Source organism: Oreochromis niloticus, linkage group LG3, assembly GCF_001858045.2.
Source record: "Oreochromis niloticus isolate F11D_XX linkage group LG3, O_niloticus_UMD_NMBU, whole genome shotgun sequence".
NCBI classification, from domain to species: domain Eukaryota; kingdom Metazoa; phylum Chordata; class Actinopteri; order Cichliformes; family Cichlidae; genus Oreochromis; species Oreochromis niloticus.
In genome coordinates this window covers 48,145,075-48,172,633 of record NC_031967.2, presented here as the reverse complement: position 1 = coordinate 48,172,633, position 27,559 = coordinate 48,145,075, and the positions used below count along the sequence as shown (strand labels likewise).

General features: G+C 39.3%; 1 protein-coding gene and 1 long non-coding RNA gene across 2 annotated transcripts in view; both read left to right on the top strand.

Annotated features, from left to right (window-relative positions):
- Nucleotides 1-5,954: 5,954 nt before the first annotated feature.
- Nucleotides 5,955-7,857, top strand: LOC109198434 (uncharacterized). Its single transcript, XR_002059231.2, has 3 exons — nt 5,955-5,976; nt 6,720-6,877; nt 7,467-7,857. It is a non-coding gene; the product is annotated as an uncharacterized LOC109198434 (long non-coding RNA).
- A 15,730-nt stretch (nt 7,858-23,587) lies between these two features.
- The window catches only part of LOC109198421 (butyrophilin subfamily 3 member A2), a 120,748-nt gene continuing 116,776 nt past the window's right edge, over nt 23,588-27,559 (top strand). The window contains exon 1 of the mRNA XM_019353869.1: nt 23,588-23,675. Coding sequence (XP_019209414.1) covers nt 23,594-23,675 — 82 coding nt within the window. The 5' untranslated portion in view covers nt 23,588-23,593. The remainder of the gene's footprint in view (nt 23,676-27,559) is intronic.

Sequence of the window (27,559 nt, the reverse complement as noted above, 5' to 3'; positions counted from 1 at the left end):
TCAGTAAGGGTTCAAAGCTACAGTCAGCGGGATGTCTGACTGATCTATTGAGGGAAGTGACGTAGAGCATAGAAGGCCGCACATGCTTACAAAACACATATATCATGTTATTCATCATGATCCTTTATTCATTTATACTCTTTGTATTAAGCTTTGAGTAGTGGCATTTGATTAGAACATTTATTACATGTATGGTTTCAGTTAGGTTATTGCACACATGCAGAGTTGGCCTCTGTCCTTATAGACAGAGTGAATGCTGAGGTCGAGGCACACACGCACCCACACAAGCAGTAGTTAAACTCATGTAGAGGGGAGAGTTCAAACATTTAAATAATAGTTTGCAAGGCCTTGTAGCTGTTTGATTATGCTTGCAGGAGAGACTGTTTGTTCCAGGGGATAAGCAGAGTTAGAAGATTACTGGGAAGGATCTGGCCTCGGGAAGAAGAAGATGTTCTTTTAATGTGTTAAAAGTTGTCAACATTGATTGTATTGTACCTACTTTATGCATGAGGGGGCGTTCCAATACCCTGATTTTCATAAAAACTATTGTTGTGTGGTTTTCGGTGAGAGATCTGGTGCTGTCTGCGTGCAGTGTCCCATCTCCCACACGTGTGCATTAAAATCATCGTTTGACTTGACCCGGCCGGACCAGTGTTGTTATTTTGGTTGTCCTCCTGTATCCATCCCCAATATTTTTAACTCGTGACACTCCCTTCCTGTCTGCTGCACACAGACCTTGACAGGAAGATACAAAACGGCAAAAGAGTGCTTGAAATCATGTGTCATATGATCATGTGACTGGAGAGCTAGGGAAAAGTAGACCACAAAAAAAGTTGATATAAATGTGTATAAAAGATATATATGAGTATCAACATATTTTATATATTTTCTAATTGGTACATCTGATATGTGATGTGATATTTTACAAATGAAGTATCAATGTTATATAAATATGGCACAGGCACTCCCATTCTGAGAGTGAATTTCTGTATCAACAGTATATCAAGCTGACTGTGTGAACCATGTAGGCTGGAACAACACTAAAAGTGAATAATTGGAAAATGATGAGTAGGACTTAACTCTTCAGCCTTTGTACTCTTTTGAGTTGTTATACCCCTGAACAATACATGTATGGAAAATTATAATTGAGAACACATTCTACAACTTTAGCATCTGTGTCGTGTGATCATCTGATTAAAGCAGGTGTTTCAAACTTGCGACCTGGGGGCCTCTTGTGGCCCACGTCACTCCTACTTGTGGCCTGTATATTGATGTGAAGAAATGTAATGCAATTTGGCCCTTGAAGTTACTTTTTTTGTAAGGGAGAATTTGTTTGGTTTTGAGTACAATGTCCAAATGCATTCTTTAAAAAGCAATAAATTATTTAACATGAAGGCAGTATTAGCAGAGAGTACAAACATGTTGAGGGATTGGCTGTGTTGGTTCAATGAGAGTTATTTGGAAAGAAAACAATTTTCACTAACAGTCAAAAACTAATGTGTACACTTATGTCTGCATTTGTATTTTGTTAAATAGGAACAAAATTATAGCAGAAGTGCTGCCACGCATCTGGCCAGAAAGAGAGTACCAATGTGTTTATTTGGTAGTTCAATGAAAGGCTTCAGTTAGTTAAGAGTGTGAAAAATTTTGCGTCCACGTTTGCAGTTTTGTCTTGTAATTCAATATTTGAATTCTTTTTTAAAAACAAAAACACATGATTTTCGGAAATATTTGTGGGTGTTTTCTAGTTTGTTTTTTGGTACTACTTGAACACTAAAGCGGCCCTCACATCAGATGACAGTGTCAGCAGTGCCCACAGCTCTTTTAAGTTTGAAAAAGAGTAAAGAGCAAGGAAAAGTGGACAATAAAAAAATAAGTTATGTTCCTGAAAGCCACTTTTCTTCCTTCAAGAGTATAGTGTAAAGAAGAAATCTCATCCTGTTTTTTTTAATTAGTTAATTAAATATACATTTAATACATTAATTAAATGTATTCAATTTTCTAAAATGGATCAACAGCTGTGTATTAATATGATAATATGTGATAATCACTGAAAAAAAGAAAATTCCTCTGTAATTTATTTATTTATTTATTTACTCTTTTGTACATTTATGTTTAGAGACACATTCACTTGTATTCAGTTCAATTGAGTAGCACCAAATCATAATGACAGTTGCCTCAATATGTTTTATATGTCTACAATTGTGATGTGAAAAGCCAAATCATAATTGTTTATAGTGATTATTTGTATGAATAATGTCCAATTTTTATGTGCATATTTTCCCATATTTTTCATTTTAGTCTTCAAACTTCTACAATGTTTCCCCTGAAGGATGGACGATGCTGTAAAATGCGACTTGGGGCCATCTGTGTCTTGTTTTTTCATCAGTCTGTGTTTTTTCTTTCACTTAGCACAGTTTTGTGGAGGTAAATAAGTCTTATGTTTATGAAGTTACACAAATTATACAAAACATCTAAGTCTATTAATTACACAGATATTTATGTTATTGATTAAATATCAGCCATTTAATCTATGTCATTGACTAAAACAGCAAATTTAAAAGAGTTACATCACCTGGGCTTCTGAACCTTATTTTTTAACATGTTTAACACGTATTTTATAATTTTCCTTTAGGTGTGTCTCAGGTGGTTGGTCCATCTGACCCAGTTGTGGCAATAGTTGGTGATGACACTTTGTTACCATGTCATCTGGATCCTGCTGTGAATGCTGCTGATATGACAGTAGAGTGGACACGATCTGACCTCACACCCAGATTTGTGCATGTTTGGCGTGACGGTGTGGAGCTTGTGAATAAAAATAAATAAATATGGAAAGAACATCACTACCTATTAACAACCTGAAGCTTGGAGGCATTTCACTAAAACTCTCCAAAGTGAAACTGTCAGATAGGGGATCATACAAATGCTTCATTCCTGCCCTTAGTGGACAAGCCAGTGTTGAGCTCTGATTCAATGGTGTATGGTGGTGCAACGTAAAATAAAGCACCTGGAGCTTGGATGCTGTATCATGACTCCCGTATTCTTTTGAATGGAGTTTGGCTGGCTGCTGAATTCTGTACCTAAGCACACATGCACACACACAAGGAGAGCAGTACAGTGCTGCTTGCCTGGCCAGAACAGATTGATCTATTGTTAGGATTGTCCTTTTACGCCTGAGACAGGGATATATTGGCAGGAAATCATTTGGCTTCTGATGGTTGTGGTATGGCCCTTTGAGGACAGGGCCTTTTGTATCCAATGAATACTCTATCATATAATTATTTGGGGACTTTGGAGGATGGGTTGACAACAAAGTCATTCCTGTTCATTGAGCAGTTTTTGTGGTGTGGAAAAGCATATTGTGAATTTGAAAAAAATTATAACCTGTCTTTTGTCCTGTCTTCTTCCCCTCATCCTTGACCAGTTTTGACAGTTGACACGCCTCTCCTTGAACCTGCTTTTGCTGGAGGTTTCCTACTGTTTAAAGGAAAATTTTCCTTCCCACTGTTGCCAAGTGCTTGATCATAGGGAGTCATCTGATTGTTGGGTTTTCTCTTTATTATTGAAAGGTCTCTACCTTGCAATATAAAGCACAATGATTTGACTTGTTGTGATTTGGTGCAATATAAGTAAAGCTGAATTGAACTGAACTAAAAATACAGCAATTAGGGAGTGCCATTACAACTGCTCGATTGTTTATAAATTAAAAAAGCACCACATGAAAGTCAGCACCTTACGTATTTACAGCAGGGCATTATAGAAGTTAGGTTGTCTAAAATTGCTGCAGGCTACTTGTTGATTTATTTAATCCATCATGTAGTTCTGCTGGTCACATCATCATAAGTGTAGTTGTGACAGTCCTGCTTATTCTTGCAGTTGTCTCTGTTGTCTGGAAACAGTGGCGGTCCTAGCATGTTTGGCGCCCCGGGCGAACACTCCCTCTGGCGTGACCTACAAATGAACCCCCTGCCTGTATGTGAGTGTGTGTGCTAACCTAATAGGGTGCTAACCACATTGCACCCTATTTCACCTCTTCGCTTATGCAACCAGTGTGTAATAATCTTGACTTATATGTAAAATGTATTAAACAACTGTTTCAATCAAGAACCAGTTGTAAAAGCGTAATCAAAAGATACAGATGCATAAAAGATAATATAAAATAAACTAGTGAGAGTCTCCTGAGACTCTGCTTTCGGTTTCACTTCCTGCAAAAGCACACTGTGCAAACCTGCAGTTTCCTGTCAAGACTTTTAGGCCCAGATTATATTCAAAGGTGAGCCTTTCAAATAATGCAATGTAATCTGCCTATAAACATTTAAGATTATAAATTCAACTCAACAGTTTAAAGTGGTTCTTACTGGACCTGTAATAAAGGCTAATATGATACCAACATGTTTGAACATCTGAATGCAATATCAATACTGTTATTAATGAAATGGTAATGATGATTATAAAAATAGCAGCAAAATATTTCTCTCATCTCTACACTAATTAATATTAAAATTGGTAACATAATGTATTGTTTGGAGTTTAGTCTGTTACTGTTACTGTTTTTACCATTTTGTTCTTGGACCAACTGTAACCCACATTATTTCCTTAGGGATTAATAAAGTATTCTGATTCTGATTGTTTCAGGATGACCTGCCATTATCCAATGACATATCTGCTTACCTGCATCTTTTGCTCGTTTCTCCTCCTCTTATTTTCTCTTTTTTCTAAACTGAGGACCTGATGGCTTTCAACTTTTCTTTTCCATCTTCCATTGGTTTTAATTTTCCACTCCAGTATGAACACAATTCCCCCAACTCGAGGATCACCACAACTTAACCTAACAGACCTACACCTTAGTTCACAGATTCACTTTGTCTAAGGTGTATTTCTGGGATTTCGCACCACCCAGTATTCAAATCATGACAACATAATGGGCTTATCGAAGAATTAAGGAAGCGGAACTGGCTGTTCAAACCCCCACAAGGCTGCCCGCTGGGATTGAAACGATGGGACGAGGCGTGAGTTTCTCGAAACGGGTCATTGAGTGCAGCACGGATAAGATCTTGGAGAACCACACGGCTGCAGTGAATACTCAGAACAAGACCTCTGCAACACGTTCTCACTCCCAACTCGTCAAATGTGTGATGCATGGTCAGGCTCCCTCTGCTTCACTTATCGACGCGCAGGGTACCCCCCTCGCGTCGAGAACTGACGTGCAGGGTCCTCTCATTGAATACTATAGAGCTCCCTAAACGTTGTTTATTGACGACAAGAGATTGCCGCGGAAGAGCCTGTTGTCCGTATATTTATATATTTCCGAAATCACATTGTAGTGACGTGTACTGAACACAATATACTATATAATGTAAGCAACTACCTGAGAAACAGCAGATAAAGTAATTATAGGCTATTACTTTTGTATCGTTTATTGCATTTATGGAGGCAGTGGTGTATGCTGGGTAATGGCACAGCTAGCGACTGGGTGACTTTATTCACCCGCTTCGGCTGTTATCAGTCCATACAATGGGCGTTATTAGCAGAAATCAGTCCCATAGATAGACTTTTACCTTTTCTTGTCCATGTTGTTCTTAATTTTGCACTCCAGTATGAACACAAATCCCCCAACTCGAGGATCACCACAACATAACCTAACAGACCTACACCTTAGTTCACAGATTCACTTTGTCTAAGGCGTATTTCTGGGATTTCGCACAACCCAGGATTCAAATCATGAATACATAATGGGCTTGGATTTACAACATTATGAATGAAATGTGCTCTATTTGGAAGCAGCCGGCCCCCCTCCCCTTTCCACGAGTTGTGTGTGAGACTTTAAATCGTCAAACTGTAAAATATAAATTTTAAATTGTTATTGATCCCTTTACCCCTAGTCCTAAAGGTGTATATTTAGTTTCTTACTCTTCTTATATTTATTGTTTGTTTACTTGCACTGCTGTAACTGGAGCCTGGTCACTGAGGTCAGAGGTCAGAAACAGCTCAGGTTTATATTCTAGGGGTTATAAAAAAAAATCGAAATGTATTTATAAATAAACCTTTAAATAATATTTCAAATAATAGTCATAATTATGATTATTATTAGAAATATCAAACATTTAAGTGGATTTTCTGTTACACGTATTGTCTTAGCCCTGCGATAACTGGCAGCCTGTCTTTGTCCTGTATCAGCTGGGATAGGCTTCATCCTCCCGCGACCTTGAATTGGATACATGAATTGTATTGAATTGTATCCCAATTATGTAATCTGATCATTTACAAACTCAAGGTATCCAATCAAAATGTAAGCATTAATGGTAAAAATGGGAAAGCAGAAATAAGTGTGACATGAATGTAAATGTGTGAGCTGACATAGAGGACAGCTACATGTAGTCTGAAAACCTTTGTTGTCAAGTTTGCAGGTCTATCACGAGACATTCTTACATAGAAGAGACTGTTAAAGTCTCTAACTCAGTGAAGCATTATTGGTCCAGTCTGTTTGGATAAATATAGTAAGCTGATGTTTGTCCATTTATTGACATATTTTCTTAAGTGCTTATCCAGTTCAGGATCACAGTGGAGCTGCAGCTGAATGTGTTCAGTAAAGAAACCTTACAAAAGTTAACAATAAACCTGCATCTCTGTATGTTGTTGTCCACAGGATGAGAAAATCAAACTGGAAGACTGTGGAACATGTTAATAAATGTTTGTGTTTATGCCTGTGTCTTTCACAGGAGGCGCTGAAAGGTTTCCCTAATAGTTCCTGGTGAATCAAAGCAGAACCATAAAGGTTGCTGGACTGCATGATGGCCTTACCCCTGAGCAGTCATCCTGTTAAAGGACCAACCAGTTAGAAGCTGTTTTCAAAGTAGCTGAGCAGATTTCATCTCAAGTAAGCGATTAACTGTTTGTTTGTTTGTTCTGCCACTTAAAGAGCATTTAAGGACGTCTTTTGAGTGTCCAGTTGAATTAATTCTACTGGCTCTCATGGTCATTTGTGATTATGGACATACTTTTCATGTACATCAACCATTTAGTAAATTCTATCTATTTAGTAATATCTGTCAGCTATAAAATGTAATATAAATATAAAAATATCTAAATGGTAAATGGCCTGTATTTATATAGCGCCTTTCTGGTCCCTAAGGACCCCAAAGCGCTTTACATATCCAGTCATTCACCCATTCACACACACATTCACACACTGGTGATGGCAAGCTAGTAGCCACAGCCACCCTGGGGCGCACTGACAGAGGCGATATCTCCTGCCCTTTATATTTTAATGATGTAAGACCAGACGTCTGTTATCGTGTTACATTAGCATTCCTCACATATGAATGAGATGCTGTACAGTACAATCCTGCTGACACAGCAGAGGGATAACGACGGCTATTCAACATCGTTGCACGACACATTCGAGCTGCATGATGCAGACAAAGTGACTAAATCATCTTTTTTGTGGTTTATTGTCTTCAAACCAGCAGACAAAGCCGATGGCAGAAGATGTTTGGAGAAGAACTTCAGGCCGTGGACTGACAAGGTATTTTTTTCTTGTTATCAAAAGACATTTGGAGTGACGGCTTCTACAACTGTGCTGAAGTAAAGCTTACAGTCTAAGAAGTCACAGTGTTGATATTCAGCACAAAGAGAAAAGCTCACTTGTTTGAATTTATTTACAATCATAGTTTTTATAAATTCTGACTGTAAAGAGATTTTACAGCTTTGATATTGTTTGACACTCGATATCAGGTGATGGGATTTAATTTAAAGGTTTCTGTGTCCCAATGAGCCATTTACACTGACCAGTGTTTCACTTTAACTGTAACACATTCATTATTTAGATCCAACATTTCTAAGAGAAATAACTGAATGTAAAAAAAAAAATGGCAGCCCTCAGGTCAGGTTTAATTAATAGAGATATCTGCATGCATTATGAAATTTATGTATCCCAGATAATTGTTGTTCATCTAGTCCTGGCAGACCCACCCCTTCCTCCCAAGTTAACTGCAACCCAAAAGAACTAGTGGGGCTATTTACACACTCACAACCAGTGTGGGGTAAAAAGAGCCACCAAAAACCTGTCAGCCTGCACAGCTACAGATGTGCTAAAAGCTATAAGAGTTAGAAGCTCTGCTTATGGAGAAACTTTCTAAGCCTAACAGGGGACAGGTACTCCTGCCCAAATAACATGATATAACCCCACATACAGCCCAGCCATAAAGTGAACCAAGTCATTTAGTTAAAGACAGCATGGGACCAAATGCGTGTAACCAGCCTGCACCAACCTGACATTTCTTCCTCCTGAATTAAATGAATGAATGGATGAAAGTTAAATGACTACAAACCTAAAGCCACTAGTTCCCACACTGGAGTTCCCTGACACTGTGTTAACTGTACTGAGCTTGTATCAACAGTTGCAGCAGGCTAAGCTACCTGAGAGACTGCATTGAACGATTGTTTCTATCTTAATGGTTTCAGCTCAGATGTTCTGCTTTTTCCTTTCAGTAGGTCAAAGCAGCTCGTGCTCTGTCTGCTTCCATTCTGATGGCAAGAAGAAGAAGAAGAAGACTTCAGCGAAGTGGCGTTCATGGTCTCAGTGGACAGTCATGGTCACACACTGCATGTGGTTTTAAAAGCAACATTGTTCACCACAACAATGGAGATGTGTAATATCAGTGCAGCTACGGTTTGTTCTTGAACATCAGTTCTGTTTTCTACTTTGACCACAAAAGTGTTGTTTTCAGATTCTTTCTTTTAAATCTATGAAGCACCTGCTCATTTTTATTACAATTAGTTTCACATAAATGTTAGTGTTTCCTTTATGATCTTTTAATGCTTACACTACACTGTACACGTCTACATTAGAGACATTTCTGTTACCTATGTATGAGACTGGGCTGCTTGACTACGATTTGGAAATGGATGCAAAATCACATGGATCGTGCTATTGTTTGTTTTTTAATATGATGGACTGAACACAGGAGGTATCTGACTAAGCAAAGATTAATCTGAGCCCATTTCTACCTGTCTCTACTGTTTCAACTGTAACTGTCAGGATATATATTTATTCCAGCTCTCATAGGGCAAAGGAATGACTCAGACTTGTCAAATGTTCTTTGATTTGATACACAATATGAAGTTCACAATTTTCTTACTAATAAAACTATAATGACAAACATGAACAGCTGTGCTTATTTCTGAGACATGAGTTTTTTGAATGTGTTCATATTTAACAGTGTACATTTGTATGCTGAAACTGTAATGGTGAACCTGAGGTGATGGTCAGCAGAAGGCAAATATATATAAATATAAAACAATATTGAAGGAATGTCTTTACCCTGTGCAGCGTGTGGATGTAGAGAGTTGAAAATAGCTTTCTAGTAAAATCTGGTATCAGAAATAAACTGGGGAAAACAGCCCCCCCCTAAAGGTTTTTGTTATGATTGTATTTGTGTACCTGTCAGTTTACAATGCAATTCTGCATCCAGCCGCTAGAGGGCGCATTACGCGCAGTGGTATCGAGTAGCGTTTTGGGGCACAGAGGAAGAATAAACCTTCCTGTTGTGAAACTGACACCAGCTCAACGTGTGTCCCGTTTTCTATTCTTTATCACAGGTTAGTAAATGCATTTAAATGAATGTATACTGCAGACCTTACAAACAGAGGATGTTGTTTATGTGGGTAATGAGCGCAACTCGCTAAAGAAATGGATTCGTTCTGAGTTGTGTCCGAATTGTGGGTTAAGGCTGCAGGCTAAATGATGCTAATGCTAGCGGACTGGGCTAATGTGGGATACTGAGTGTGTGTGGGGAAGCTAATCTGACCTGTGAGAGACTTCTGGACTGTGAACTCTTAATGTATTATGTACTCTGATAAATTGATTTGATACTATGTTTTATTCTTCTGGTTGATGTTGTGGTTACAAGAACAAGTTTGTGGTTTAATATGAAGACATTTATAGAATGTTATAAGGAAACGGTTTAATCAATGCTGACTGCACAGTAGTAGTGAACGCTGTTAAAGGAGCATTGCACTTTATATAGTTGTAGGTGGTATAAGAACAGTGAATATGTTTGTCTTATGTCAAAGACATTATTTTCTTGTAAAGAGTAAAATAGCTATATTAGAAAAACAGAAGTTTCATTGTCAGTACAGTGGAAATACATTTCACATAAATAAGTTAGTGCTGAACAAGAATTAAAATGTTTAAAAATGAGTTAATTTTATGATGTTTGTAAAGGTAGTTAAAAATGGAGTACAGAGTACACTATTGTGTTTTGTTTATCTTTGTAAAACAAGTGTGTTTATTGTGATACATTGTGAATCTGATATTGTCAATGGATTTAAGCAACATTTTGTTTATGTTTTGTCAAAGTTGTATTGAGAGATTTATACAGTCTCTAGCTCAGGGAACTGTGGCCATGTATGGTAAACTGGACTGAAGCATAAGGCCATTGCTTTGCAGTTAGTGTGGTGATACCTGAAGCTGTTCTAAAGAATAAACCTTCCTGTTGTGAAACTGACACCAGCTCAACGTGTGTCCCGTTTTCTATTCTTTATCACAGCACCACACGTTGTTGAACAGGAAACCAGTTGCCCCTCTGGTCATCATCTTAGGGAGGCAACATGGACGCTGTGCACACAATCACCTTATTCACTGTAGTAAACATGCACCGCTAGCTCACGTGACTGTCTCCATGGTTACATTGTATATTATTAGCTATGTAAACAGCTTCCAAAGATACTGCCATAGCTCTCTGCAGCTGTAACACTTTCACGCTTTACAAATCATTTCACGTTTTTGATAGTTATGAAGACAGAATATGTTTTTAAAGTCATGCTAGGCTGTTGCTATGGTGGTTGCTGTGGACTAGGGTGGACCGCGTGTCCGATCTAGTGGCTACACAAGCCAGCAAGTACCAACGACTGGATTTGGTGTGTGGCAATAACAGGTAAATCAACTTTTTTTCTTTTTAATTATTTGAATATATATGAGTGCTTGTGTATAAATACACAAACAATACACATATGATTTCAATTGTGTCATTTAAGTGATCTAGGTAGCAGGGGCGGATCTAGAGAAAAATTTTTGGGGTGGCATGAGGGTGGCATGGAGATCAGATAGGGTGGCAAAGTCGAAGCCATTTCTTTACACATTTGCAGGTGCTACATTTTCTAATACATGCCATATATAGTGTCAAAATACATCAATTTTTGTTTAAAATAACGTAGTCTAACATTCTTTTTGGCATTAGCCAAAACAACTAAATATTTCAGTAAATTAAAAAATATTTTGGATTTTATGTACTGTATAGCCTATACAACAAATAAGCACATATCCCAATAAGTACAAAATCCAGAAACCTACACAATACAAGATGGATTAAGTTGGACTTGTATTTTTAATTAAGTTTCACACTCTTTTTATGTTGGAAATACATTCATAAGTGTATTACATCCTTACATTTACAGCAAAAGGTCAGAAATCTGCACTTTACAAAAAACACTGAACAAAATAATATGAAAAAAACATTTTTCACCATCAGGATTCACTAGTCAAGTACTTAAAGTTTATTTTTCATTACATTAGGCCACGTTGAAGAATATTGTGTCTACAACAGCTGAATGCGGCGATTTCCATGTTGATGAGCAAACCGTCTGACAAACTCATCCAAATCCAATGCTTTTGTGCGTTTGGACTCAATACTGAGTATAGACAGATTGGACAGTCTTTCCTCTGTCATAGTTGATCGTAAATAGTTTTTAATCATCCTCAAAGCAGAAAAGGTCCTTTCACAAGATGGACTGCTGACAGGCAACACTACAGCTATTTTGCACAGCCGGAACAGTTCAAAAAACACATCATTATATGACTCCAAGAAACTCACAAATTGTAGGAGAGTGGTAGGAACTGTTTCATCACTCTTTGCAAGACTCGCCTAATCTGAGGTACTTCATGCTTCAGATCATCAGTATTGGAGTCATAAGCACGGGCAAGAAGTAGTACATCCTCCTCTCTCAAAAATGTGCCACTTGATGGATTTAATGCCTGAACACCTTTCATAATATTACAGTTCAGCCTAGAAAAGCGTCTTTCCATTTCTCCCATCATACAATCTATAACTGGATAGAATACTTGGATTCTGAACATTTGTTTGCTGTCTGGGTCTGCATGCTGTCCAAGGGTAGAAGTAACAAGAGAATCATGAAGTTTTCTTGCTTTCTGTATTGATCGTTTAGGGATGTGTTGGGTTGAAATGCCACTTTTTTCACGTTTCTACAATATCAGTCCACAGGTCATCAAAGAAGGATTCAGTTCGGTAATAAACCATTGTCTCCTTAAGCGATTCAACTAGGTTTATAGCCTTAGACAGGTCAACAGTTTTGGACTGAAGCATTTCTGATAACATATTAGAATCACTCAATACTTTTCTGAAGAGTGCAAGACATCCAACAAAATTCAGATCCATTTGAACCAGAATGCCCTTTGCTTCTACAGCTCTTTGTGCATTGTTCTCTGATGAGATCTCTTCTAGTACACGCAAAATTGCAGGCAACCTGTCCATGATATTGCGACATGCTATATGTCTAGAAGACCAACGTGTATCACTAAGGCGCTGCAGTTCTCTTGGTACCCCATGAAACATTTCCTGCTGCACTGTCAGCCATTTCTGATGGACGTAAGATCCAGATATGAATGTGTATAATCGTTCTAGCAAAGAAAAGAAATTTCCTGCATCAGGCACACTTTGGACTGCATCTACTATGACAAGGTTTAAGCAGTGGGCACTACAGTGAATGTAGAAAGCATACTTTGCCACCTCCTTTATCCTAGCTTGTACACCAGAATGCGACCCACTCATCACAGATGCTCCATCATACCCTTGGCCAACAAGGTTCTGTCTGTAGTCCAGCCCATGTTTTTCTAAACAGCCAATAATCTTGCTGGTCAGCCCAGCAGCATCCAGTCTGTCTGCCTCTTGAAACCCTAAGAAACTCTTGTGTATTGCACCATTATAGTAGTATCTAACTATAAAAGAAATTTGCTCTGATTTACTGACATCTTTAGTCTCATCTACAATGACTGAAAATTGTGCACTGTCTTTAACTTCTCGCATGATCTCCTCAGCAACCATTGCAGCCAAACATGAAACAATTTCATTCTGGATGGTTTTACTGGTGTACAAAGCATTTTTGGCTTGTTGTTCCAGTCTCCTTTTTACCACAGGATCATGATTGCCTACCATGTTCAACATTTCTAGGAAAATGCCCCTTTTATTTGAGTCAGCAGACTCCCTGTGTCCACGTTGAGCTATATTTTCTGTAGCAGTCAAGATTAGAATTTCTGCTATAGTCTTAATGTAAGTCTGGTTTTCAAGCACTTGTTTCTGGCGATGGTCATCCATTGCAGTCATCAGAGTTTCATTTTTTTCACTCATTTTTTTATTCTCTGCCCAAGCAATCATTGCTGTTTTATGACTCTGAGACTTTGCATGACAACAGAACCCACTGTCTTTAAACATTGCTTTCTTCCAATTACGATATCCAACACCTGAAGTAAACACACTTTTGGGAGCATCAGGAAGAGAGGCCTTGGCTGCATTTACCTAAAAATGCAGCCAAGGCCTCAGGCGTTTTTCATGTAACCATTTAAAACTATTTACAGAACAATCAGGTGTGCTGCATCAAATAAGAAGGCCCACAAATTATTTGTGCCAGTCCAAAAAATGTAGTTTGTGTTCAGTATAAGACAGAGGAGAACACCACAGGCCTAAACCCTGCAGGTCTGACTGCAGGAGGTGCATCAGTCAAGTTTTCCATGTGGGAACAGTGTTTACACTGGAATCTGCCTTTGACGGCTTTTTTTGGAGAAAACATGAAATTCAGCAGTTTAACTGACACACAATACAAAACAATAACTACACAAACATCACTAACTACAGCCTCCAAACACGCTAAACATCACTAATGTCTCACATGTGAAAACTCGCTCTCTCTCTTTCTTTTGCTCGCCCGCTTTCCGTCGCGGGTGTCACTCCTAAAAACTTCCCCTTCTCCCTAAACAACCAAATGTCACATGTTGCCATATCATTTTTTTGATTGGCTGACATGGTAAACTCTAACACCAATAGGGAAGGGGTGTTTTTTCTTTTTCTTTTTTCACTCGCAAGCGGAGAGTGTTTGCTAGCGCTGTAGAAAACGTCGTTTTTACCGTTCTTCCCGCTGTAAACACCACTGTTTTGTTCAGAAAAAAACATTAGTCGTGTCCAAATTCATGGGCTGCATCCTCCTGAGGACCGGGCCTTCGCAATCTAAGTGGGCCGGGTCCTCAGACGGTCAGGTAGGCCGGAAGTAAACGGCAGTGAAATTGGACGGTCTAGCCTTCTGATTAACGTCACCGCTGTCTCGGTGGAGTTTAATAAACTCGGCCGTCTGCTCCTTGCTATGTAAAATATAACAGGACACTGGCGTAAATTCTCGACCGTCTCACACTTCTGTTTAATCAGTTTTCTGTTTGACGTTTAGTCAGCTGTATAAAAACCTAGGAGGAACCCACCCGGGGGATTAATAAAGTCTTATTTTATCTAATCTAATCTAATAACTTTAATCTCAGCCAAACCGATTTACTCACGAACAAACAAAACACTGAAAAAGCCAAACAATAACATTTTTAGGTTGTCTCAGGTACTTATATACTACGTTTAACCCGAGTAGCGAAAGTCCGCGGTAATCTGAAAATGATGTGCCGGGAGTTGTGCCGTTCTCAGCGGCTTCAGTGACCGTCGAGCTCCCGGCTCGCTATCGAGCTGGTGGGTAGCAGGCGTCTCCGAAAACGTCGAAGCAGTTTTGCAAATATGCGATATCTTGATAAACCGAGCAGATATTTGAAGTTTACACACCCATATTCTCGCCTGAAAATATGTTAAAAGTTTATTTTGTGACCCAGAAAAATGAATAAGAGTAATTTTAAAACGTAGTACCGGCCGCCATTACCGGAAACTAGAGTTTGGCTGGGCCGCGCTATGAATTCTGGGATATGGTGGGCAAAGAAGGATACATCAGACCCATCCTCAAATTCGGAGAAAATGAGGACCCATTTGTCGGCTGCATTCGGAGCAGCCTATGAATTTGGACAGCCTTTGGCGCATCGCTGTGACGTAATCGGTCTACAAATGCGGCCTCAGGAGGATGCAGCCCATGAATTTGGACACGACCATTGCGTGTATTTTCTATCATAACTCTGGTTTTACGTGGCCTATTGACACAATTCAAAAACTGGTATATAGTTTGAAGTCCGCACTTTCGAGACAAGTTGAAATGGAGACTCTGAGTTGTTTCATCTTGTAGCTGTGTCGTCTTAAATTGGTCATGCGACCCCAGAGGGTTAACTCTGCAAGAACTGCAGGACGCATTGTCAAGTATGGAAAATGGTAAAGCTCCAGGAATGTATGGCTTGCCTGTGGAATTTTATAAATCATACTGGTCTGTGTTGGCTGGCGATTTGTTGGAGGTTCTTAATGACAGTGTGGCTAGGGGAAAGCTCCCTCTAAGCTGTCGCAGAGCTGTGCTCACTCTTCTTCCCAAGAAGGGGGATCTTTATGAAATAAAGAATTGGAGACCAGTCAGCCTCTTGTGTGCCGACTATAAGATCTTCTCAAAAGTATTGGCATGCAGGTTACGGAAAGTGATTGATCAAGTTGTGCATGCAGATCAATAAGAAACAATGTAACACTAATTCAGGATTTTTTGGATGTCTCTGATTTATTGGGCTTAAACTTTGGTCTGATTTCCCTCGACCAAGAAAAGGCTTTTGATCGGGTGGAGCACCAATATCTTTGGAATGTTTTGAAGGCTTTTGGTTTCTCCTCTGGTTTCATTGCCATGATTAAGACCCTCTATTGTGACATTGAAAGTGTTTTGACGGTCAATGGTGGTTTAAGTGATCCCTTTAATGTAAAGAGAGGTGTTTGACAAGGTTGTGCAATGTCAGGTTTAAGTATTGAACCTTTATTACATCAAATTAGGAAGAAACTGCATAGGATAAAACTGAATGGCATTTCTTTACCTTTTTTCTTTAAAATATTTCGGTGTTTATTTAGGGGATAACATGGAGGTCATGAAAATTTGGGAAGGGTTTGTTGAACTGGTAGAGGGTAGGTTACAGAAATGGCATTGGCTTTTACCAAGAATGTCTTTTAAAAATCAAAAATCAATCTTTCTGTCTTTCTTTCTTTCTTTCTTTCTTCCTTTTCTTATAATTGTCTGTCCAATTTGTAATAGCTTAAAATGAAAAAAAAAAAAAATTACACAATGATAATATAGATAAATCAAGTGGAACAATATGGCATTGGCATCCGTTGGGCATCTTTCCTGGCCTTTAGACAACAGTTTTGATTGCTAAAGTACCAAACAGGACAGGCAAAGAAAAAAAAAAGGATTTTAAGCCTTTAAATGCTACTTTAAATGTTTGAATTATTAACTATTTATTGAAAAAACTCACAAAAAATAATTTTCCACGTAATAAATAGGATGAGGATGGGACATTGGGGGTGATTAGATTATTGGACATGTGAAGAACAGCAGCAGCTGCTGAATGCTGGCATTGCTTCCTCTGCAAGATCTCTAAGGACACCATGGATTTCCCCAGCACCTGTATGAATAATCTCTGTCTGTATGTTCTTTGATGATTCCAAGAAGGATCCACAACAGTGAACAGTACTAAATTTTTGAAGGTGGACTCATCAATGCAATTGAAGAAGAGGACAAGGAAAAAAACCAAGAAAAACATAGAAGTCCTTCCTCACCACTCACAATATTCAATATAATTCATTTTTTAAACAAATGCATGATTATTTGTGGTTTCTACTTATCATCCTGATGTACAGTCAAGTCCTGGTTTTTGGTGCTCAGAAGGAGGACATGTAGCTCACTGCCATGGTGGTGGCTGTGAATGCAAACAGAGATGAGTAGACAGCTCTCCCCTTTGTCAGCTTCAGTGTTGGAGGGAAGCTTGCCTTGATATTCCCTACCAGTATCATCCATACTCTGCTGATCCAGAGTATGGATGATACTGGGCAAGGGAGTAAGTTATGAAAAAATTATAACAAGTACGTTTGACACCCTGGAGCCTCCTTGTGTTGACAGGACAGGTGAGTCAGTCATCAAATTGGAGGCTGGTGCTTACTATCTGAAATTGTTTGTGAGATGTGGTGGCCCTGAAGATTGGTTACCCATTATGCTCATCCCACATGATGGGATGAGGGGAGATTCCCCTTTGGACTGATGCACATCTGCTAGGATGAGACATCCTGTGTATGCTCGAATCTCTTCACATAACCCAATCCTGACATCGAATGCCTAACTTGAGGTTTGTCATTTACAAAATCAACAGCATCATGTCAGGAGTGAAGAAAAGGTCAAAAGAAGGGGCCACATGATGGAATCTTAATTCTTAAGCCATCATAATTCGTCATACAATGAGAACAGGACAAATCAACAATTGACACTGACTAATTAATATTAAAATCTGTAACATAATTGTATTGTGTGAATTCACAGATTCACTTTGTATAGGGTTTTTTTCTGGGATTTCACACAACCCAGGATTCAAATCATGAATACATAATGGGCTTGGATTTACAACATTATGAATGAAATGTGCTCTATTTGGAAGCAGCTGGCCCCCCTTCCCTTTTGACAGGTTGTGTGTGAGACTTTAAATCATCAAACTGTAAATTATAAATTTTAAATTTTTATTGATCCCTTTACCCCGAGTCCTAAAGTGTATATTTATTTTCTTACTCTTCTTATATTTATTGTTTGTTTACTTGCACTGTTGTAACTGGAGCCTCGTCGTCTCATCTCTCTATATACTGGACTGTATGTAGCGGGGATGACAATAAAGTTTACTTTGACTTCAGCAGCGAGCAGGCGCACCGAGGGCTCTCGCGCTCACTTTTCGCGTATAGAATTTCGAAAAAACATCGGTACAAATTATAAGTCTGTATCATAATGTCTGGTGTTTTCGTGTTTGTTGGTTTGTTTTTATTTTGTTTTATTTTGCAAGTTGGTTATTAGATGCTGCTCCAGCCAGCCAGAGAATCCCCCGCCGCCCCGCCCTCTCCTCCCTGTGCCGCAAGCAGCAGGCGCACCTCGCAAACGGAGGGCGCCCTTACTCCCAGCAAATGGGCGATAGAAAACCGATCGGTGCCTATGCCATTCCCAATATGCGCTGGCATGACGTCGGGGCAGCATGTGTGCGAGCAATTTTTTTTTTTTCGAAGCCTGTGATGCCGACCCCCACCACGATGCCGCCCCGGGCAACCGCCCGTGTCGCCCGTATCAAAAACTGCTACTGCTGGGGGATGCCTGAATGAAGCACAAAATCTATGGCATGTAAAAAAAAAAAATTGCAAGTACAAGTATTGCATTTTGAGGAGAAATTGAATTTGAGCAAAGAAAAGCTAAATTTGAGTGAACAAAATTAATTGCTGCGTGCAAACAGTGTATTTCAGTGTTTGCTATTGTCCATATACACACACAATAACAGCCCCTCAGTTTTTGCATTTGCTCTTGCTCAGATCTCTGGGGACCTGCTCGCAGTGTGTCGCTCACACTGTCAACATCTCTGCTCCCTGCATGTTCAACTTTTTCTGTACACTGTTATAGTTGTACTACAAAACCAACCAATCACAGACTTGGATGCAAAAACTTCTGATTAGCTGTTTTCGTCTCCAATCAGCTTGCTACCTACTGCATTCTCGGAACACTGTCTAAAATGTAGCTAAATCCAGTGGTTTGGTGTAAACTAGCTTAAAACCAACAATAATCTTAAAAATTATATACTTAAACATACTAATCAAAAATGAGGCCGTTTCTCAATTCTTAAGTAAGCGAGTCCGTACTTGCGTTCTGACTTCGCAAGTCCAGACTTCCCGAGAACGCCAGTTTTTACTGCCATTCCCTCTTAATTTAACTGTGATTAATATTTGCAATTGAAATTACATATGATGTAGATTTTTTTTTAAGATAACTTAAAAAAGCACTTGGGCAAAATTCACTTTTACATATCATGTTTCATAATGTCTCACAAACTTCATACAGTTAAGCACAATGACTCACTCGATGACAGAAACACAAGCTTAATCTTTCTCTCAATAAAAATAGTACACATGCATGCCTGAATAACAACGAACAAGTGAGATGTTAGAACGCTTTTGTTTTTATTTTAGTAGACACACAAAACTGACAATAGACAGCTGTATTTTGGAAGAGAATTGAACAAATATTTAACATTTAATCTGATCATTTTTGTAGCAGCCTTTAGGATCTCTATGTATTAACATGCTGTTATTGCTCCCGGAGAAATGTTTCCTCCTGAATTTAAATATTTTTATGTTAGATTTAATTCAGAGTCAGGTGTTTTAATAAGAACAGAACATTTTACATCAGGGGATATGACGGGTGAAATTCAAAATATACTGACAGCTCTCCAAGTAAGACTTCAGTATTAAATAAAATGGTCCAGTTATGAAGCTGGATTTTAATCTCAGCCAAACCGATTTACCCAGGATCAAATCAAACACTGAAATAAACCAAACATGAACATTTAGAAGTTATCTAAGTTACTTATGTATCATGTTTAACATGAGTAGTGAAAGACTGAGAGGGGTTTGAAAACAATGCGACGGGATTCCTTGCCTTGATCATCCAGTCAGCTGGTGGGTAACAGGCATTTCGAAAAACGTCAGAGCACTTTTGCAAATATGTGATGTCTTGAAAAATTGAGCAGATATTTGAGGTTTACACAGCAACATTCTTGCCTGAAAGTATCTTAAAAGTGTAAGGGCTCAATGGCCCGTGAAAAAGGAATGGACTCAAGCGCAGAACCAAAAATCGGAGGCTGAGTGACTTTTAACAGAAATTTATTTTACAAGATTTCTTGACAGAGAAAGCTCTGTGCTTCTCACAATACCTAGCTATTGCTCACTGTTGAATTTAGCTGTTGTTCAGCTAAGGCCAGAACATAAGGTCACAGGAACAGCAGGAGCAGGAATGGGGCGATGGAGCCTATAGCAGACCAGGAACACTGGAACAAAGGAGATAATAATCAGAGTGGTCCACGGCGTTTTGAATGAATCCAAGATTTCAAAACTAAGAAGTCTTACGTGGCTGCAGGTGGAGATTAAATGGAGGAGGAGGTGAACTAGATGCAGGTGAGTAAAGAGTGCGATGTGGGTGTGCAGGGAGGCAGGCAGGTGAGGATGGCAGTTTGTTAGAGTGAGTTTTACCAGCAGCAGCAGACCAGAATCCTGAGGTGTGACTATGGCGACAGTTGGAAAATATATCCAGGTGCCGACTAGGGAGCAGGAAAAAAGGGTTAAGCAAAACACACTGAGGAACACAAAACAAAATGTGAGGCAGAGAACTGACTATGGTAAGCAGACAATCTGGCAATGGTTCATTGTGAGTGCTGGTCATAAATACTGCTGGAATAATTGCCAACAGGTAAGGAGCAGGGAGGAGCGAGGAGGGCTCCACCCAGGGGAGGAGAGCCGATGCTGTGGAAAATTATTCAGACTCACCCAGATTGTAACAAGAAGTTTATTTTGTGATCCAGAAAGAGTAATATTTCAAACTTTTTAGCCGCGTACCTCCGTAATTGCCTCGTTTGAGTTTTCAACAAAATGCATTCTGGGATATTTGCCTGGTTTTAGCTACACTAGCTAGCGAGCTGATTGGAGACCAAAACAGCCAATCAGAATTTTTTGTTCTGGTCTTTCTCTTTACGAATACACTTCTTTTTAAAATTGCAAGCTGTGCTGTGAGTGAGCTGAAGCTCTTTCTCTCAGATGAGGAACGGTAACGGGCCAATCGTGGCTCAAGAGTTCGCATTTTGTCTTGTAATCGGAAGGTTGCCGGTTCGAGCCCGGCTCGGACAGTCTCGGTCGTTGTGTCCTTGGGCAAGACACTTTACCCGTTGCCTACTGGTGGTGGTCAGAGTGGTGGCGCCAGTGTTCGGCAGCCTCGCCTCTGTTAGTGCGCCCCAGGGCGGCTGTGGCTACAATGTAGCTTGCCATCACCAGTGTGTGAATGGGTGGATGACTGAATGTGTAAAGAGCTTTGGGGTCCTTAAGGACTAGTAAAAAGCGCTATACAAATACAGGCCATTTACAATGGCGTTGAAGAATTTTAAAGTCCCAATGCAAATATGCCGCACAGCAAGAAGGTCCTGAGTTCAGTTCCACCATCAGGCCGGGGTCTTTCTGTGTGGAGTTTGCATGTTCTCCCCATGTTTGCGTGGGTTCCCTCCGGGTACTCCGGCATCCTCCCACCGTCCAAAGACATGCAGCTTGCGGGGATAGGTTAACTCAGGGGTGCCCAATCCTAGTCCTCGAGAGCTACTGTCCTGCAGCTTTTAGATGCATCCCTACTCCAACACAGCTGAATCAAATGGTTTGATGACCTCTTCAGCATGTCATCAAGTTTGGCAGGCCTGATAACAAGACATTCATTTGATTCAGGTGTGTTGGAACAAGGATGAATCTAAAAGCTGCAGGAAAGTAGCTCTCGAGGACTAGGATTGGGCACCCCTGGGTTAACTGGATAATCCAAATTGCCACTAGGTGTGAATGTGAGTGCGGATGGTTGTCTACGGTGTACCCTGCCTCTCGCCCTATGACAGCTGGGATAGGCTCCAGCGCCCGCGGCGACCCTGAAAAGGATAAGCGGAAGCGAATGGATGGATGGATGCAAATATAGCTAAGAGCATTTTTTACACCCTTATAAATTAATTTTATTTGATAGAATGGGTCATCCAATTCCTGAAGTGCTGCTCTTGCATACACACACCAAGAAAACTGTATGCATTATATCTACACATTACATAAAGACATCTAAACATAAATAGATGTGTTTCTGTTTCTTTTCTGTCTTCCTCTCTCTGTTTTTACCTAAAACTCTACTAACTAACTGATAAAACTACACCCTCAGTTTCATATCACTCCTTGTACACAGTTAGTTATATTTGACACCTTTCACAAACATAATGTCCTTGTTCACTCCTAAACTCCTCAACACAGAATTCACAGCATGTGCAATGTTGAAACATAGTCAACTGTTAAAACACAGGTTTGACTTAAACTTTCACTTTGATTCATTTGTTCATGTAACCAAAGTCCAACTCATTTTATGAAAAGAACTGACCTTTGATATCAGGAACTATAAAGTCAACACACGTTATTAACAGAGGGTTGGGCTGAGAGTGCACATTGTTTTATTACAACCTACTTTCTTTGAGCTGTGGTGATGGTTTTAAGCAGTTCAACAGGTATGTAGATTTTTACCATACAAGCTACACTGTAATCATCCATCCATCCATCCATTCGCTTCCGCTTATCCTTTCCAGGGTCGCGGGGGGCGCTGGAGCCTATCCCAGCTGTCATAGGGCGAGAGGCGGGGTACACCCTGGACACTGTAATCATTTCCTTCTTTATTTATTTAGATTATTTACTTATTTTACTTACTAAACTATCTAGTAGGTGTTTATAATACATAAAATCTGATTAATCACATTAGCATTTACAGTTACCAGAGGCACGAGGAGTGCTGTAAGTGCTGACATTTTTTGTAGTGAAGGAATAAAAGTAGCATAACTATTATTTCTGGATACTTGTGTATACATAAACATTTAAAATGTGTATTTTTAATTACATGCTGTTATTGGTTGCTACTTGGAGAGTTTGCAATTTGAAACAAAATCCATATCTTCTATCAGCATTAAATAGACAGTAAGTCTGGGTGTGTGAATGTGTGTGTGAATGGGTGGATGACTGAATGTGTAAAGCGCTTTGGGGTCCTTAGGGACTGAGTAAAGCGCTATACAAATACAGGCCGTTTACTGTTTACCGTTTTAATTGCAAACAGTACAAAAGAAACCCTGACCTACGCACAGACACAGCTTATTAGAGGAGGGCTTCATGAATATACTGAACTCGGTATTAGAATAGAATAGAATAGAATTCAACTTTATTGTCATTGCACATGCACAGGGACAGGGCAACGATATTACATGTGTCTCTTGTCTCTACTTTCATCGCTCTATTAATTTGATCTCTTTAACAGTTACTAGTAAGAGTAGTTGTCACAATAAGAAAATGTGAAAAAGGCACAGTACAACAGCCAATGATTTATCACTGTTTATCAACAAAAACATACTTTTGTGCAAATTTTTACAGACCTTTGATTTTGTAAAAAGTGCTTTTGTTATTTTGCTTGTAGTATAATGACTTCGTAAAGATTAGTAACTCGGATGTGTCCAGATGACATGGTAACTCTCATCAAGAACCAAGAAAAAAAAGTCAACAATTCCCAGTTCGTCTTTCAAGTGAATGTCCAGATTTCCTACAATGTTCTTGACTTCTTTTGTTACTGTTACTCCTGGAAAGGAGCACATTAACATAATTAAATTCTTTTTTTAAATGGGATATTAGCCATTCACTCTATTTCAGTTTTTCATTTTTTTCTATCAGAGTATGACTTAATATAAAGTGTGTGTTGCTACCCCCCCTCCCCCACCCCCAGTTCTTTTTTTTTGCAGACATCTAGAATGAGTCCTATTAAGAACAAACATCTCTTGGTTTTGAATCATGTTGTTGTCGTCCTCCTTTTTCTAACACAAACTTGTGGTGGTAAGTTGTACACAAACATTTATAAAATCCACACTTTAAAGTGCTTACCTGTAGTCTTACACAGATGATGAAAACACATACTGTAACAGCAACAGTTTATGTTGATGTAGTTAAATAAATCATGTGTGCCTAAATTTGTTTAGGTCAGCATCAGATGATTGGTCAAACTAAGCCAGTAGTGGCCATGATTGGTGATGACATCATTTTGCCATGCCACCTGGAACCTGCTGTGGATGCTGTTGGCCTGACTGTGGATTGGTCCAGAACTGACCTCAAACCTAGATCTGTCTATGTGAGGCGAGAGGGTGTGGAGCTTCTGACTGAGCAGAATCCTTTGTACACAGGAAGAACATCACTCTCTGTCAACAAACTGCAGTGTGGAGATGTTTCATTGAAACTCTCCACAGTAAAACTCTCTGACGCAGGAACATACAAATGCCTTGTACCTAAATTTAATGCAGAAACTATGGTGACGCTTGCTGTAGGTAAGTTTAATTTAGGTTAGATTAATTTATTCACTTTGCAATTTACATGTGGAGAAAGACTTTAAGTATTATAGATATTGAGGGTCAAAGGGCACTCAGAATGACAAGAGGGATAAAGGAAAACACTTGGGTCAGCTCCAGTAGAAAGTGGATCATTCACAGAGGCATATGGGTTAAGAATAGAAGTGCATTTATTCTGGGTAACCAAAATAGCTCTGACTTGGGCTAAAAAAACACTTGCTGGACAGATATTTGGACTGAGCATATTGACACTAACTGACAAGAGGGAACAACTATAGAGTCATTGGCATTCTGGTATTGTGGACATTAGGGCACACAAGCTGATCAGTGAAACAACATGGTTATTAAGCAGGATAACTGAATGAATGAAAGAGGTACATAAAAAATAATAGCATTTAGAATCACAGGGGATTTGTGCATCCATTAAATTGGCTTTTTGCCAACTGAGGGGTATCTGCCCCCATGAGAAAAACACTTCAGCCAAGGTGGCCCTTTTACCAACCAAGATGAACCAGAGGAAAGCTGATTTCACAAACGAACTACTTGGATAGGTACAAGTTAATTTCAGCCTATATACAGGAACTTTGAATAGACAAAATGGAATAAGTAAGATTATTAGAATTTTGACCATTTAGATTGGCACAGTTAATGTCACATAGCATTGTGCCTCTCTATAAGCTTAAAAGGACAATTTGAGTTAAGGTCAAAAGGAGAGAAATTTTGGGTAACTGTAACTATTTTAGGAATCAACGTTTTAAATATTTCAATATATATTATATTTCAATATTTTGTTTTTCATTCTTTTCTTTGCAGGTTCAGTTTCCTCACCAGTCATAGAACTTACTAATGTCAAAAATGAAATGGTGTTAGAGTGTAAATCTAATGGCTGGTATCCAGAGCCTCAGATGTTGTGGGTGGACAGTGAGGGAAAACCTGTTTCTGTGGAACCTACAAAGAATGTCAGAGGTTCTGATGGCCTCTATACTGTCAGCAGTAAAGTGACTGTGGAGAAAGGACAGAGCTACAGCTTCACCTGCAAAGTTCAACAGAAGAATATCAGTCAAATCAAAGAGACACACATTCATGCTTCAGGTAGAAACACTTTTGTCACTCACATAAATTTTCAGTTACAGAAAGTAGAATCTAGCACATTTTGTCTCTTTACATTTACAGGTGATCTCTTTACGATTCAGTCTAATACTGCTGTTCACATTATCATCAACTTGGCTGTCTGTTTAATAAGCATCGGGACAGTAGTAATCCTAATATGGAAGTGTGGACAAAAGAAAACCAGTAAGTTCAATCTTCATTGTCCTTTTTACCCCAACCTCAAATTATCATCAGGCCTGATTTAGTGTAATTGCCTTTAAAATAAAGGGCTAAGCAGTACAAACGTGATTCAAATAAAAATGCCCAAAACACATAAACAGTTTTGTTAAAGGCGCTCTAGGGAAAACAGTGGATGGAGACTGCAGAATTGACAGCGATTTACCAGCAAAATTGGAGGCTCTCAGCAACTTTACATTTATGAAGGAATATAACCAGCTGGTAGCCAGTTGATTGGAGTCCTCTGTTTTAAAGAGATGTGTTAAGATGTGCAGAACTGGTCTCATCAGTGCAGACTGACTGAGATTGACTGCAAAATCTTGCCTCTGTCTGCATTTATAAACTAAGTGGTAATTATTTGCAAGTGGTTGCCCGTCTGTCGGAGAGTAACTGAACTTAGTTTAAGTCACACTGTGATTATTTGTTGGCAGTTTGCATCCAATTAGCAACCTGTCTAATTCCCTTGGAATCAAAGTGGAGTATAGAGCACCCTCAACCTCTAGAAGACAAACTTGTTCCCACAACCACTTACTGAATGTGTAAAAATTCCACACAAGAAAGCTGCCATCCCATTGTTTTCCTCTGGTGTGACTGAGACATTTGGGGGGGCAAAGGTAAACATATTTGGGGAAATCACCCACTGTAACATTATATTTATAGCAACAATATAAAATGAACTTTTTGTGCTTCATCCTTGTTATAAGAATTGCAACCAAAATGTCCTGTTCTCACTCATTTACTCATATAAACAAAGCAGTGAAAGAAAATTTAATGTGAAAATTAGATATGTAAAAATAGATACTATGTGATTTTGAATAAAATTGGTGTTAAGAGATTTTCAAATGTTTCAAGTATTATTCCCACTGCCATTTGTACGTTATTGAAAGTTTATCTTTAATTTTAGTGTTAATAGTTGTTTACCCATTTATTCTTTCCATTTAATCGTATTTTATGATTTTACTGTTTCGCTGAAGTGAAGCTTAAATGAAAGACAAAAGCATAGTGTTCTCAGATATGATTCACCCAGTATATTTCCTCTGCACCTGGTTCTCTACGAGCCGTTTCACTCCCAGGAAGGGGAGAGCAGGACGTTCTTATCTATACACTCCCAAATACAAAGAGGGGCCCATTCTTCAGAATCACACACACACACTCTGAGATCATAAACTTCACACACACACACACATACTCTGAAACGCTATAAATAAAGAACTGCCACATAGGCTGGGTGTGAGCCTGAGACAGCAGCGCTCACCCAGCGTGCGCACGTTGTTACCATCTAAACTGTCTTGAGTGTCTTTATTTCGCCTGAAGAATGTCTTGTTTAAATATTTACTCCTTACATTTATTTGGTCCTCCGAGCCGGATTCTGGACATTGAATTTTAACTAATTTTGTGCTCCAACAGAGTGACCTCGTCGTTTCCTGGATTCGTGAACCCACGCTGCAAAGTCTGTCGCGACAGCCTGTTTCTAGTGAAACAGTAAAGACCAACTACGTGAATTCGCCGTTGGCCAGCGTTTTTAGCAAGAGGTCCACGATCCCAGGGAGCGAGCAGGATTCTCTCTGACCGGCATTTTCGTGCGAACCAGGTGAATATAAACACTCAAGAACACATTGCGGCTAAAATCGTTTTTTAGATTGACACGGTTCTTAAAAGACTCGTCCTTTAGGGACTGGAGGTCAGGGATCTCACTCTCACGAGTGAAAGGACTCGCCTGTAAGACGGAGTTTGACGGTCCTGTGTGGGGTCACTCCGCAGTTTAAAAGGTTGGAAGTCAGGGATCTCACTCTCACGAGTGAATGAAAATAAAGGGATCTCACTCTCACGAGTGAATGAAAATAAAGGGATCTCACTCTTACGAGTGAATGAAAATAAAGGGATCTCACTCTCACGAGTGAATGAAAATAAAGGGATCTCACTCTCACGAGTGAATGAAAATAAAGAACGTGTCAACTAAAATAGGATTGTAGTACCGCGTGTGAAATTTGTGTGTTGTTGAGGAGTGAGTGACCTTTTGAATAGAAACAACAGGTTTCTGCACCACTCTTA